At 47.2% G+C, this 12,843-nt stretch overlaps 1 protein-coding gene across 4 annotated transcripts in view; it reads left to right on the top strand.

Annotated features, from left to right (window-relative positions):
• Positions 1 to 12,843, top strand: part of tbccd1 (TBCC domain containing 1) — a 59,900-nt gene that overhangs the window by 32,332 nt on the left and 14,725 nt on the right. For all 4 annotated transcript variants that reach the window (XM_078228764.1, XM_078228765.1, XM_078228761.1 and 1 more), the window contains one exon: positions 12,278 to 12,615. In XM_078228764.1, the coding sequence (XP_078084890.1) occupies positions 12,280 to 12,615 (336 nt within the window). In that variant the 5' untranslated portion in view covers positions 12,278 to 12,279. The remainder of the gene's footprint in view (positions 1 to 12,277; positions 12,616 to 12,843) is intronic.

Raw genomic sequence — 12,843 nt, 5'->3', positions numbered from 1 at the left:
ATTATTCAATAAAATGGATGCAGAGTGTGCAAAAAGATGAAATATTATTGCATGGGAAAAGGGAAGTTCTGCTTAACTTCACACCTTGCTAGCCGATTTATTATTAGTTTAGGAAATAATAAGGGCTTCTTCCCGGAAAGTATAACATTTTGTTGGGGGATAATTAAATATTTGAATGAGAATAAGATACTAACTAGGGGAAGGGAGTAGGGATAGTGGCATTCGTTTTTGGATTACACTCCTTAGGCAAATTCATGAGATTGAAGATGACTTGCTTCCACTCTTGTTCCATTGTTTCTGTGATGGCCAATGTGTGATATACAGATTCAGCCCTATGTGGGGCAGGTGGTGTTGAAGGGCCAGATAGATGTCTGGGTAGACGTCTCAAGGGCAGTTAGGGATGGACATTAAATGCTGGCCTAGCCAGTAACAGCCACATCCCATGAATGAATTTTTAAAAGTTAGGTTGTTTGGAGGTTTACGTGCTCTCTCCAACCCATTGACTTTGCCTCTGCACGTTCCCAAAGAAGTCTCTCGATCTGTTCAGTGCCTTACTGAATGTTTTCCATTTTGGACAGTCACAAGCTAGAATCTCCCATGAATCGACAACTATATTTGACCTTTGATGCTTTGAGGATATCCTTTAAAATGCTTCGGCTGACCTCCTGCTGCAAACAAGTTCCGAGTAGAGCAGGTGTTTCAGGAGTCTGCTGTCAGGCATTCAAATGACATGTTCTATCCATTGGATCTGGTTTTGAACAATTAACACCTCAATGATGGGCAAGTTGGTTTAGGAGCAAAGACATGCTGGATAAAATGGTCACCTTATGTACTGTACACATCTATGTTTATATAAAGGAGATCTAATCCACTGTTTGAGATTTGCTATTGTCGCATATTTACCGTACTCTATAACAATCTCCCTAAACTCTGCCTTTGCACCTCTCTTCCACCTTCAAAAGCATCTATCTTTGGTCGTTGCCCCAATTTTCTTCTTACTATAACTTTAAGTATCTTGGGAGAATTTACTACTTTAAAAGGTCTAATATAAATATAGGTTGTTGTAGCTTCACAAATGGATTTTGTTTTACTATAAACACATTCAAATACAATGTTAGATTTGTAAATAAGATCATGTGAACTCTAATGTTGATCCACAGTCATCCTTGCCCAAAGGCTTATGATCTTTTCCTTTTTTTCTCTATAGGCTTGTGAGTAGAATCAATTCAGAGGCATGAGACATGATCTTGCTGTTTGTGGGAGTTTCTTTATGCAAATTGGCTGTTACGTTCCCTACATTATGACAGTGGCTACATTTCAGAGGGTACTTCTTTGGGATGTTCTGAGGTCATGAAACATGCTATAGAAACGGTTGTCTTACTAATACTTAAGTGATATTACAGGAACAATTTTGTTTAAATTGTGAGTATTGATGATTTTACCATATTGGAATCATTTGTTGAGGAGTGAGAGGTGATCTTACTGAAACATGCAAGAACCTGAGGACTTGATGGGGTAGAACATTCATAGTGTTTCTGGGCTAGTTTTTTTTTAGAATAGCATGTTCTGCAGCCAACCAGAGAGAATGCTATGCTAGACCTGATATTGTGCAATGAGATGGAATTAATTAATGATCTCAAAGTAAAAGTGCTCCTAGGTAGCAGCAACCATAAAATGATTGAATTTTACAGGGATTTTGAGGGAGAGAAGAGTGGGTCCAAGACTATGCTTTTAAACTTGAATAAGGGCAATAATCAGGGCATGAATGCAGAGCTGGCTGATTAGATGAATGGATAGGTCAATAGAGATTCAGTGGCAAACACTTAAGGGGATATTTCAGCTTACACAGAATTGATACGTTCCAACAAGTAAGAAAAATCCAAGGGATGAACACATCATATGTGGTTAACTGGAAAGGTTGAAGATAGTATTAAACTTAAAGAAAACACATATAATTGTGCAAAGATAGAAAGGGTGGCATAGTGGTTAGCACTGCTGCCTCTCAGTGCCAGGAACCCAGGTTTGATTCCCGGCTTGGATCACTATCTGTGTGGAGTCTGCACGTTCTCCCTGTGTCTGCATGGGTTTCCTCTGGGTACTCCAGTTTCCTCCCACAGTCCAAAGATGTGCGGGTTAGGTGCATTGTCCATGCTAAGTTCTCCCTCAGTGCACCTGAACAGGCGCTGCTGGAGTGTGGCGACTAGGGGATCTTCACAGTAACTTCATTGCAGTCTTAATGTAAGCCTACTTGTGACACTAATAACTAAACTTTCTAACTTTAAAAGGTCAGAAAATTGGACGAAACATAAGGAATGAAAATATGACTAAAAGATTAATTAGGGAAAAAACTAGAGTATGAGAGAAAGCTAGCCAGAAATATAAAAACAGATAGTAAGAGTTTCTATAAATGTCTCAAGAAGAGTTAACAAAGTGAACTTTGGTGCTGTAGGAAGTAAGCCTGAAGAATTGATAATGGAAAACAAAGACATGGGAGATGAATTGCATTTTGCACTATTTTTCATTTTGCATTAGTCTTCACTATAGAGGATACAAGTGACATCCCAGAAACAGGGATGTGGAAAAATGAGAAATTGTCCATTTTGGCAGGAAGAATAAGAGAGAAGCATATTATCTAAATGTTTAGAGATTGCAGAGCTCTGGGATGCAGAGGGATCTGGGTGTCTTAGTGGATGAATCGTAAAATGCTAGTATGCAGTAATTAAGAAAGCTCATAGAATGTTATCATTTATTGTGAGGATAATTGAATACAAAAGTAGAGAGGTTTTACTTTAGTTATACAGAGCACTAGTGAGACCACATCTAGAGTATCGTGTACAGTATTGGTCACCCTACTTAAGGAAGGATGTAAATGCACTGGAAACACTTCAGAGAAGGCTTACCGAGAATAATATGTGGAATGGGTGGGTTGTCTTATGAGGAAAGGTTGGACAGGCTAGGCTTGCATCCACTGGAGTTTAGAAGAATAAAAGGTGACTTGATTGAAATATATAAGATCCTGAGGGGTCTTGACAGGGTGGATGTGGAGAGGGTGTTTTCTCTTGTGGGAAAATCTAGAACTAGGGTCAAGGTTTAAAAAGAAGGGGTTGCCCATTTAAAATAGAGATGAGATGAAATTCTTTTTCTGAGGGTTGTGAATCTTTGGAAATCTCTTGCTGTAAAGGCAGTGGAAGCAGAATATTTAAATATTTTTAAAGTAGAGGTGGAAAGATTCTTGGCAAGCAAGGAGGTGATAGGTTATTGGGGGAGGCGAGATACAGATTTAAGACCGTGGCTGATCTGATAGTAACCTTAGTAAATAAATGGTGGAGCAGGCTTGGGGGGTCAAATGGTCTACTCTGGTTCCTTGTTCGTATGTACCGAGATATCAGGAATATGTTTCTACTTGTAGGGGAGATTAGTTCAAGGATAGGAAACCAATAGAAACTATCGAGTAAGACTACCAAAACTTGGTTGAGTTGGGAACTTCACATTTGTCAGAGAGAGGAGACAGAGATTGAGAGGAGAGCAGATTAAGGTGAAATCAAGTCTAGGTCCCAAAAAAAACATTTAAAAAAAAATCCAAATAGTGAACTCGTCAGGTGTTGGCAAAATTACATGGCCTGAGTTTGTTTATGGCAATGTGCATGTTTTGGTGAGTGCAGTTATGGAATGTCTGTGTTGAGCTGTCAGTTTATAGCTGCTCATGCAAGTGGCTGTAAGGGATAATGCTACCTTTACGTGTGCCAGATGTGGGCTGAAGCCCTTCCTGCCACCGCCTTTGCTGGTTCTTTTCATTAGTGTAGCTGCACAAATCGAAGGGCAGCAGAGGAGCTGGCTGGTTGATGGGAGGGAGAGCAACTGCCTGGTCTGGGAGGTCCAGCCTTGGACACCCTTCAGGACTGACTGGGAGGAGAGAGAGCAACCGCCTGGCCTGGGAGCCTGTCCTCAGACACTCTGCGGGACTGACTGGCAGGCACACAGGCAGCGAGTAAAGCGGGTAAGGAGCACAGTGTTGATGATTTGACTCTTGGAGGTAGTGGCATGTTGCACGGGGAAGAGTTTTGTTACTGGTGGCAAGGAGTACTGGCCCAGGGAGCAAATTGTGTTGCTGTGAATGGAACATGTCTTTTTATATTTGTGTTCTATTTTGTCTTTTTTTAAGCAACTTCCCCTATTGCTTCTAAACTGCAAACTTCTAAGCGTTCATGCTTTTTTTCTCCCTAGATCTTCACTGTTGAAAGCAATTTGTTTCTAATTCAACTCATTTTTACCACACAAAACTGTTGGACTCCTATCTTTCTCACATTTTCCTTCTTCCTACAACCTTGAGGTCTTTTAAGAGTGAAGTTTGCCACCATCTAGTCACTACCCCTTATTTGTGAGGTCCTCATTGTTTTTGGCTTGGTATTCTGAAATATTAACCTTGGGGTTCTCTGTTTAAAAAGTGCTGAGTGTAAATGTCTGCAGCAAAGAAGTCAATGCAACCAGCAGCCACGGTAGGCCACCTTAAAAAAATGGATCAACACCGACTACAGAAATTTAGCAAGTTAGTATAATCCATCTAGAGTAAATATCTGCACCCAAATTTCCTAATCTAAAACTTGGTATATATCGGAAAGTAACAGTTTTTTAAATAGCCTAGTTGTCAGAATGAGACCAGGGAGGTATAGGGCTGATTGATGCATTGCAATTTCAATTTTTTCGGTCACATTAATGGCTTTTAAAATCAAAGTCCATTAATGCTGATGTGGACAGAATACAGTTCCATTACAGCAGTCAGATTCCTATGTTACAGAGATGCAAAGCACAATGATTATAAGAAAACTAGTGAATGATTTTTCATTTTCCTTTTTGAAGTGATTATTTTATGTAGCATACATTACCTTCAATTCCCTCGTAACTGCATATGGAGCTCATATCACTTTAATAGGTTTGATTCATCAAGTTCATGAGGAAATTTTTCTTCACCTAAGAGAATGCAGATGTTTAAGAGAATGAACAAATCTTCTAGATACCACCAAGCTTTTTTGATGTGTATGATTTGATTTGATTTATTTTTGTCACAAGTATTGGTATACAGTGAAAAGTATTGTTTCTTGCACGCTATACAGACAATACATACCATACATAGAGAAGAAGAGGAGAGGGTGCAAAATGTAGTATCATAGAATCCTACAATGCAGAAGGAGGCTATTTGGCACATCAAGTCTGCACCGACCACAATCCCAACCAGGCCTTATCCCCATAACCCCATGCATTTACCCTTGGTAGTCTCCCTGACACTAAGGGGCAATTTAGCATGGCCAATCCACCTAACCTGCACATCTTTGGACTGTGGGAGAAAACTGGAGCGCCTGGACGAAACCCACAGAGACACGGGAAGAATGTGCAAACTCCACACAGAAAGTGACCCAGACCAGGAATCGAACCCGGGTCCCTGGCGCTGTGAGGCAGCAATGTTAACCACTGTGCCCCCGTGCCATGTTAGTTATAGCGAGGGTATAGAGAAAGATCAACTTAATACAAAGTATGTCCATTCAAAAATCTGATGGCAGTAGGGAAAAAGCTGTTCTTGAGTCTGTTGGCTTGTGACCTCAGACTTTTGTATCTTTTTCCCAACGGAAGAAAGTTGAAGAGAGTTTACCCGGGGTGCATGGGGTCCATGATTATGCTGGCTGTTTGTCCAAGGCAGTGGGAAGTGTAGACAGAATCAATAGGTGGTAGGCTGGTTTGCGTGATGGACTGGACTTAATTCACAACCCTTTGTAGTTTCTTACGATCTTGGTCTGGAATGGCAGGAGCCATACCAAGCTGTGATCTAACCAAAAAGAGTGCTTTCTATGGTGCATCTGTAAAAGTTGGTGAGAGTTGTAGCAGACATGCCAAATTTCCTTAGCTCATGAAAATGTAGAGGCGTTGGAGGGCTTTATTAACTATAGTGGTGGGGTGGAGGGACCAGGACAGGTTGTTGGTGATCTGAACACTTACAAAACTTGAAGCTCTCGACCATTTCCACTTCATCCCCGTTGATGTAGACGGGGATGTCCTCCACTATGTTTCCTGAAGTCGATGACTATCTCCTTCATTTTGCTGACATTGAGGGAGAGGTTATTGTCACACTAGTTCATCAGATTTTCTATCTCTTTCTCTGTTATCTCTTTGAAAACGTTGAGATCACAGAACACACACATAGTTAAAATGGAACTATCAGACAAATACTCCACATAAATCTACTTTATAAAATATACTGTGAAGTAAATTATTTTTCGAGGTGTTTTTGCAGACTATTCATTGTTAAAACTAAAAGAATAGACATTGGTTTGTTGTAGACAGGTGGTGAAAATTAGAATTACCGGTACAGTAAATTCTCACTTGAAGTTATGGTTATGTTTCTTAAAAATGCAACTTTGTGAAACTTTAAACAAATCAGGTTTTCCCATTAAAACCAATGTAAAAGCTATGTTAGGTTCTCTAGAAAAAACATTTATACCCTGTAACTTGAAATATAGGGAACGATTACCCCATCGCGATCCGCAACTTTTCTGTCGGGTCCGGCTGGGAGATGCCGCGTGTCGGCCATTTCGCGGTTCCCCGCCAGCTTTTACGACCCGCTCGCATCTCCGAACTGGAGAAAAATGGCGCAACCGGGAACCCACAGAAAACCGGCGGGCCGCTGATCTGCGTGTTTTTACATTCCTTAACATGCCATTATCGGAATCCACACAGCAATCTCTGCCCACGTTTGCATCTCCCACTCTTTGGCGTGATGTAACTTTGGCACAAATCAAAGTAGGCATTCAAAAGTCTCAACCTGGCGTGGCAGCCTTGAACTGGCGTGAGGAGGTAAGTGCTGCTAGCGGAGTGCGGGGGATGTTGCAGGCAGGCCCTGGAGATGCCTGGTGGCCTTCCTCCTGCTGCCCTCGGGTGTTGGCCCATGGACCAGTGATATCTATTGACTTGCTGCGGGGTGTGCTGGTGCTCCAGGGTGGGCGAGGAGTGTACCATGCGCTGACTGAAGCTAACCAGGTGAAGCAGCTGCTGCTCCAGACTCAGACATGGTTCAGACATGGACTGCATGGAATCTGCTGTCACTGGGCACACATCTGGTACTGATTTGCAGTCTGTCTCTGCCCTGTGACATGGACCAGCAACACATGCCTGTAACAGATGCTGCAGTTGCACACATAGCAATGGCTCAAGGGTGCACATTGCCCACAGCTGCACACCAACCTGCATAATCTGTGCCAGCATTTGTCATGAGGGCAATTTCACACAATCCTAATCGGGCCATGCATGGCATCATGGATTGTGTGGTGATGCCAGCTCCCACAAGTGGGGGTTCTGGCCCAAGTGAGGGATTGGTGTGGTGCTGGGTCTATGCAGCCAATGGTAATAATCCATCATTCTCTGCTCTTTCCAACCCCCACTGTGCAGATGGATCTCGGTTTGCTCGATCTGGAGCTGGCCATGTTGGTGGCAGCAGGGGCGTAGGAGGAGGCGGCAACTCAGGACATGGCAGGCATGGAGAGACCACCGCAGGAGCAGCCACCACCAGACCCTCAGGAAGGAGGGCAGGGGGCTGCCGCTGAGGGCCGGGAGATGGGTGAGCAGGCTCCCGAGAGGGTGCACAGAAGATGGAGGATGCTGAAGGCAAGGAGGTACAGGTCCCGCAATTCCTTCAAGGCCCTCTCAAAGGAGATGCGCCGTCGCCGGCTGCACTTATCCATGACCACGGTGTGACACATTTGTGAGGTGCACTCACACCTGGCACCTGAGAGGTGGGGCAGCCACCTGCTCCCTATGGACGTGAAGGTGACGGCTGCCCTAAATTTCTATGCCTCCAGATCATTCCAGGCACCCAGTGGCGACCTAGCTGGGATCTCCCAGGCCTCCGTGCACAGATGTGTGCGGCAGATCACAGATGTCCTGTGTGCCCGGGCAGGGCAGTTCATTAATTTTGATGTGGGCCGTGCACAGCAGGAGGCCCAGGCTCTCGGCTTCCCCTCCATCACCGGGATCCCGAATGTGCAGGGTGCAGTGGATGGGACACATATCGCCTTGCGGGCCCCCCATGCAGAGCCGCAGCAATTTTTGAACTGGAAGGGGTTCCACTCCCTGAACGTCCAAATTGTCTGCGACCATCAAATGAAGATCATGCAGGTCGATGCACGCCACCCAGGGAGTGTCCATGACAGCTTTGTGCTCCGGCAGTCGGACGTCCCTGGGCTCTTTGAAGACCAGCCCAGGCTCCAGGATGGCTACTGGGTGACAAAGCTTACCTGCTAAGGTCATGGAGGCCCGAGACTGAGGCGGAGACTCGCTACAACGAGGCCCATGCAGGCACCCAGTTTGTCGTTGAGCGGTGCATCAGCTTGCTGAAGATGCGGTTCTGCTGCTTGGACAGCTCTGGGGGTGCCTCCAGTATGACCCTGTGCATGCTTCACGCATCATTATTGTTTGCTACACTCTTCACAACATCGCCCAGCAGCGGGGAGACCAGCTGGAGCAGGAGGAGGAGCGGTGAGAGGGTGAGGTGGACATCCCCCCATCATGAAGAGCTGGAAGAAAGAGAGCGGGCGGCGATGGCAGGTGTCCGGCAGGGAAGGACAGCAAGGGATGCTTTGATTGCAGCCGCTTCACCTAGCTGGTGCTGGGAAGTGAGGGAGGTGCAGCCAACACACATCAACCACACGCCAGGAGCAAGTGCGGCCGCTATTCCCCCTCCAAACCGACCTGGGCCATCAAACCACAACATCACCCTTCCCCTGCTCCTGTCATCCCACCACCATATCCTCCAGAAACATCTGACCCTATTAATGTGCCTGGGCTGGCAATGGTTGTGAGTCTTGGTTGAAGGCTGGAGGATGATGACAACTCGCTGTTGTGCAGACTGGGATCCTGCCCCGGTGCAATTCAAGTCTGACTCCTACCTGTACTCCGAATGCACGCTGCCACCCTGGCCCACATAGCTGTAAGGGTTGGGGCCACATGTTTTTTGGCCGGGGCTGGATGTTGGGGAAGGTGGGGCAGGCACTCTGAAACATGTGGCTGAGTCTGCAAGGCTCAACAGACAGCACCTCTATGTTTGAGAGTCGGGAACACTGTGCTGTGGAGCTGGGTGAGGGGGCAAGGGAATCAGAGACACATTAGTCACAGCGTGATGTGCGATTAAATTTATTGTGTTCTTAACATAAATAATTACCAAATCCTGACTAATGCTGACCTTCGCCCTCTAGTGAACTACAACTTTCTAACTTTGTGCTGTCTACTGCTTCATTGGAGATGGAAGTGTCCAGCTGTGATGCATGCCCTGTTGCCTGTGATGCCCTTGGCGTACGTCCCCTGGGTGGCCGGGACCTGCAGGGCCCCGGCTGACTTGCGGATGGCACTATTTTGATGCCACGCTGTTCATCTTGCTGGAACTGAGATACCCCAGTGTGAGGAAGGGGGGAATCAGAAGGTCTCGGGATCTCCTGGGTGGAAGACCCCGACATGGGCTCAAGCCCTTCCTCCGCCTCGGGGTGCCCAGAGGCCCTTGGGGCACTCCATGGGACACCAGGGTAGCTGGACTGAGCTCCAGAAGCTCTGGCGTCACCTGGCTCTGTCAGTCCTGGAGGCCTTGATGCGTCTGCCCCATGATGTGTGATCCCTCAGCCCTGGCCCTCTGAGACTCAGCCAAGCTCCGGAGCCCCTCCGCTACAGCATTCTGTGAGCAAGCCAGGCTCTGGGGCCCCTCAGCAGTAGCCCTCTGAGCCTGGACTAAGTTGTTGAGACTCTCAGCCATGGCCTGCTGTGTCTCCAGAATGCCAGCGAGAGTCCCAGCCATGGCCAGCAGCGTCTCCCACATGCCCCCGACACCCGTGGCCATCGAACGCTGTGCCTCCTGAATGCCGAAAACACACTTGTCCGTAGTGTCTCCAGGATGGCCTGGACCCTGTCACACATGAGCACAGACCCCTGAGCCAAACTTTCCACGGCGGTCACCACCCTTGCAGTGTTGACCTGGGTCTCACGCTGTGTCAGCACGACCTCCTGCAACAGCACTCTGACTCCCCTAAACAGCCTTGCAGTCGCAGCATGGTTGCTGACAGCCCTTCCACAACTCCCCGGGTTTCCTGATGCATCTCCACCAGCCTTGGGAGGAACAAACCCAGAGACCCAGCAGCTGGCTTGGGGACAGCTGAATCCTGGCCTCCAGCAGACCTCCGTGTGCCCGAGCCCTCGGATGTGCCTGCCTCCACCCGATGTGCATCAGCAGCGGTGATGTGCTAACCAGTTCGTGACTCTGATGCCTCAACACTAAAAGTACCCATTGTGATGATCGTCTCTGTGTTGGTGCATTGTGTGGTGCATGAAGCTGCCGCTTTAGCTGCCCTCGGAGGATTCCTCAGTTCCTCCCTCCGAGGTGTCATCCAGGGGTCCATGGGCAGTTTGCTCCTGAGCAGCGGGGTCGGTGGCAGCATCCGAAGAGCCGGGTTCCTCTGGGTCCAGAGCCAGAAAAAATAACACACATTAGGGGGAGGGAGGCAAAACATTCCATGCAGCATCGCACTTACTTAGAGGAGGACCATGGTTGAGGGTGCGCTTCTGCTCACTTGCATGCTGGACGCCCACCTGGCTGTCAGTGACCATTCGGGATGGCCCTTCACCCCCTGCCAGCTCCATGACACGCTCCTCCATGCTGGGCAGCTGTTGCAGGTCAGGCACACCACCACCAGTCTGTGTCGTTTCCCATGCATTGTGGATGTTCTTTTCCTGTGGGAACATAAGGTGGGTAGCAAGCATTAACATATTGCAGTGCATGGTGCGCAATGCGTGCCTGTGTCTTGGGCGTTGTGCTGACAGTTTCGGGGAAAGCGGTCACCACTGAAGGGTGCTCGTTGAGGGGTGAGGAGAAGGGGTTAGATTCGGTTCCTGGGGGAAGGGTCACTTGTTGCATGGCCTCCAGGTGTCTAAGCAGGATTGAAGATCCGTGCCAGGCATGTGCGGGGTTCCATGTGGGATGCTCACTCATCCTTGCTGCTCGCGGAAGGTCATACATTTTTTGTGGCACTACCCTGCCAGAGCACAGTGTCAGGCTCCTGGCATTCACCGCTTCTACCACCACCTCCCACAATGTCATGGCACATGCACCCCTTGGGTTAGGGCCCTGGCCAGGGAAGAGACGATGACGCCTCTCCTCCATGGCATCTAGCAGATGCTCTTGGTCGGCCTCCGAATCTCTGGGAGCCGGTTTCCGCGCAGACATCTTTGTGGCGTGACTGGCTGTGTGTCCATTCCTGCAGCTTATACACAGCTCTGGCTTATTAAGGGAGTGCAGGTGCAGTGAGTGCGGCCAGTCAAGGGCCCATTGGCAACAAATGTTTGTGAGAGATTTTGAAGGCTGCATTCAGTTGAGTCTCATTCATCCCTCAGGGTGCTGATTGGCTGCCATTAAAAAGGCTGCAATGTCCAGTGAGGGTGCAATACTCAGGGCTCCTAATCGATTAACTGCTGTGTCCAGGGGGGATGCAATACCCAAGGCTCCCATTCAAGAGAGGGAATGATCACAAGCTGGGGTTGTGCATGTCAGCAGGGCAGCAGTGAGGACAGTATGTTCAAGAGATGGAGGGATTGGGTACCCGCATTATCCGGATCCATGGGGGCATGAGGTGAGCGGGCAGCCGTGTTTCTGTGTGGGGGGAGACAGGAGGTGGAGGCCAGTGATGCCTGTGGGGGGTTGTGGGAGCCAGCGATGGTTGTGGGGGCCAGCGATGTCTGTGGGAGTTGGATGGCAGTGATCTGGATGCTGGGAGGTCTTTTCAGCGATCTCCCAGCGATGTGCACATGTGCAGGTTCCCGCTCATCCCACTGATTTCAGGCTCTTTGGCGCGAATAGGCCCCCCCCCCCCCCAGGTTTTTAATGATATTCACGATTGTGACCTCTGCCGTGCACAGAGTAGGGAGATTAGAGTGTGACGTTTCACTGAGAAAACAGTCATGATCTAGAACAGTTTTCCCACCAATTCAGCACTTTTGGGAGAATCGTCCCCACAGTCACAGTGACTAAACTCAAAAGGATTGTATAGTTCAAAACAAATCGTTCACTGGCAGAAGTTAAACCTAATACAAAAATAACATGCAACGTCCTTTGATTCTGTATTATGACTAAGCTAGATTGCTAACTCCTACAATTACTTTTATAAATGAAGCAATGTTTAAGATGTAAATCACTTTTAGGTTTTATTGCTGCCATAAAACCAAACTTATGAAGTAAAATATATTTCCTTTTCAACAGTAATGGAGCAGCCAAGCGTCCGTCTTTGGGTAAAATATGAAACCTTCATTGTTGGGGTCTTACAGATCCCACCTCCTTCAAAATTTAGTATGCACTACCTTCGAAAGATGGCAACATACGTTCGAACAAAGGGAGGAGATGGTGGTTACCCCAGACTTTCTTGGCCCATGTGGAGACACATTGCTTGTGGGAAGTTGCAACTGGCTGAATATTTGGCATGGCTGTATTTCGAAACGTTTGACAGTCTTCTTGAGAGAACAGCAGAGGAGAGGCTGGAGTGGGCTGAGGCAGTATCTCACTGCAGGTCGGAAGAGGAAGTTGATAAACTGAAAAACAAGGTAGGGGCAATGCTTTTGCCAAATTCATTATTTTTCTGTGCAGTAGAGAAATTATAGTTTTACATTTTAAATTAGACATAGAACCTCCCTGTAAGCTACTGCTGATTATTGCTTGATGAACCTTGAATAGTTTTGTAAGTAACACTCATCATGAGCATGGATTACACTAACAGGTGTGCTGACACACTACGTGGATAACATCTCTACACATTCTCTAAATTGTGTTTG

Source organism: Mustelus asterias, chromosome 14, assembly GCF_964213995.1.
Source record: "Mustelus asterias chromosome 14, sMusAst1.hap1.1, whole genome shotgun sequence".
In the NCBI taxonomy this organism is placed as follows: Eukaryota; Metazoa; Chordata; class Chondrichthyes; order Carcharhiniformes; family Triakidae; genus Mustelus; species Mustelus asterias.
Note: the sequence above shows the minus strand (reverse complement) of the source record. Positions and strands in the feature narration are given on the sequence as shown.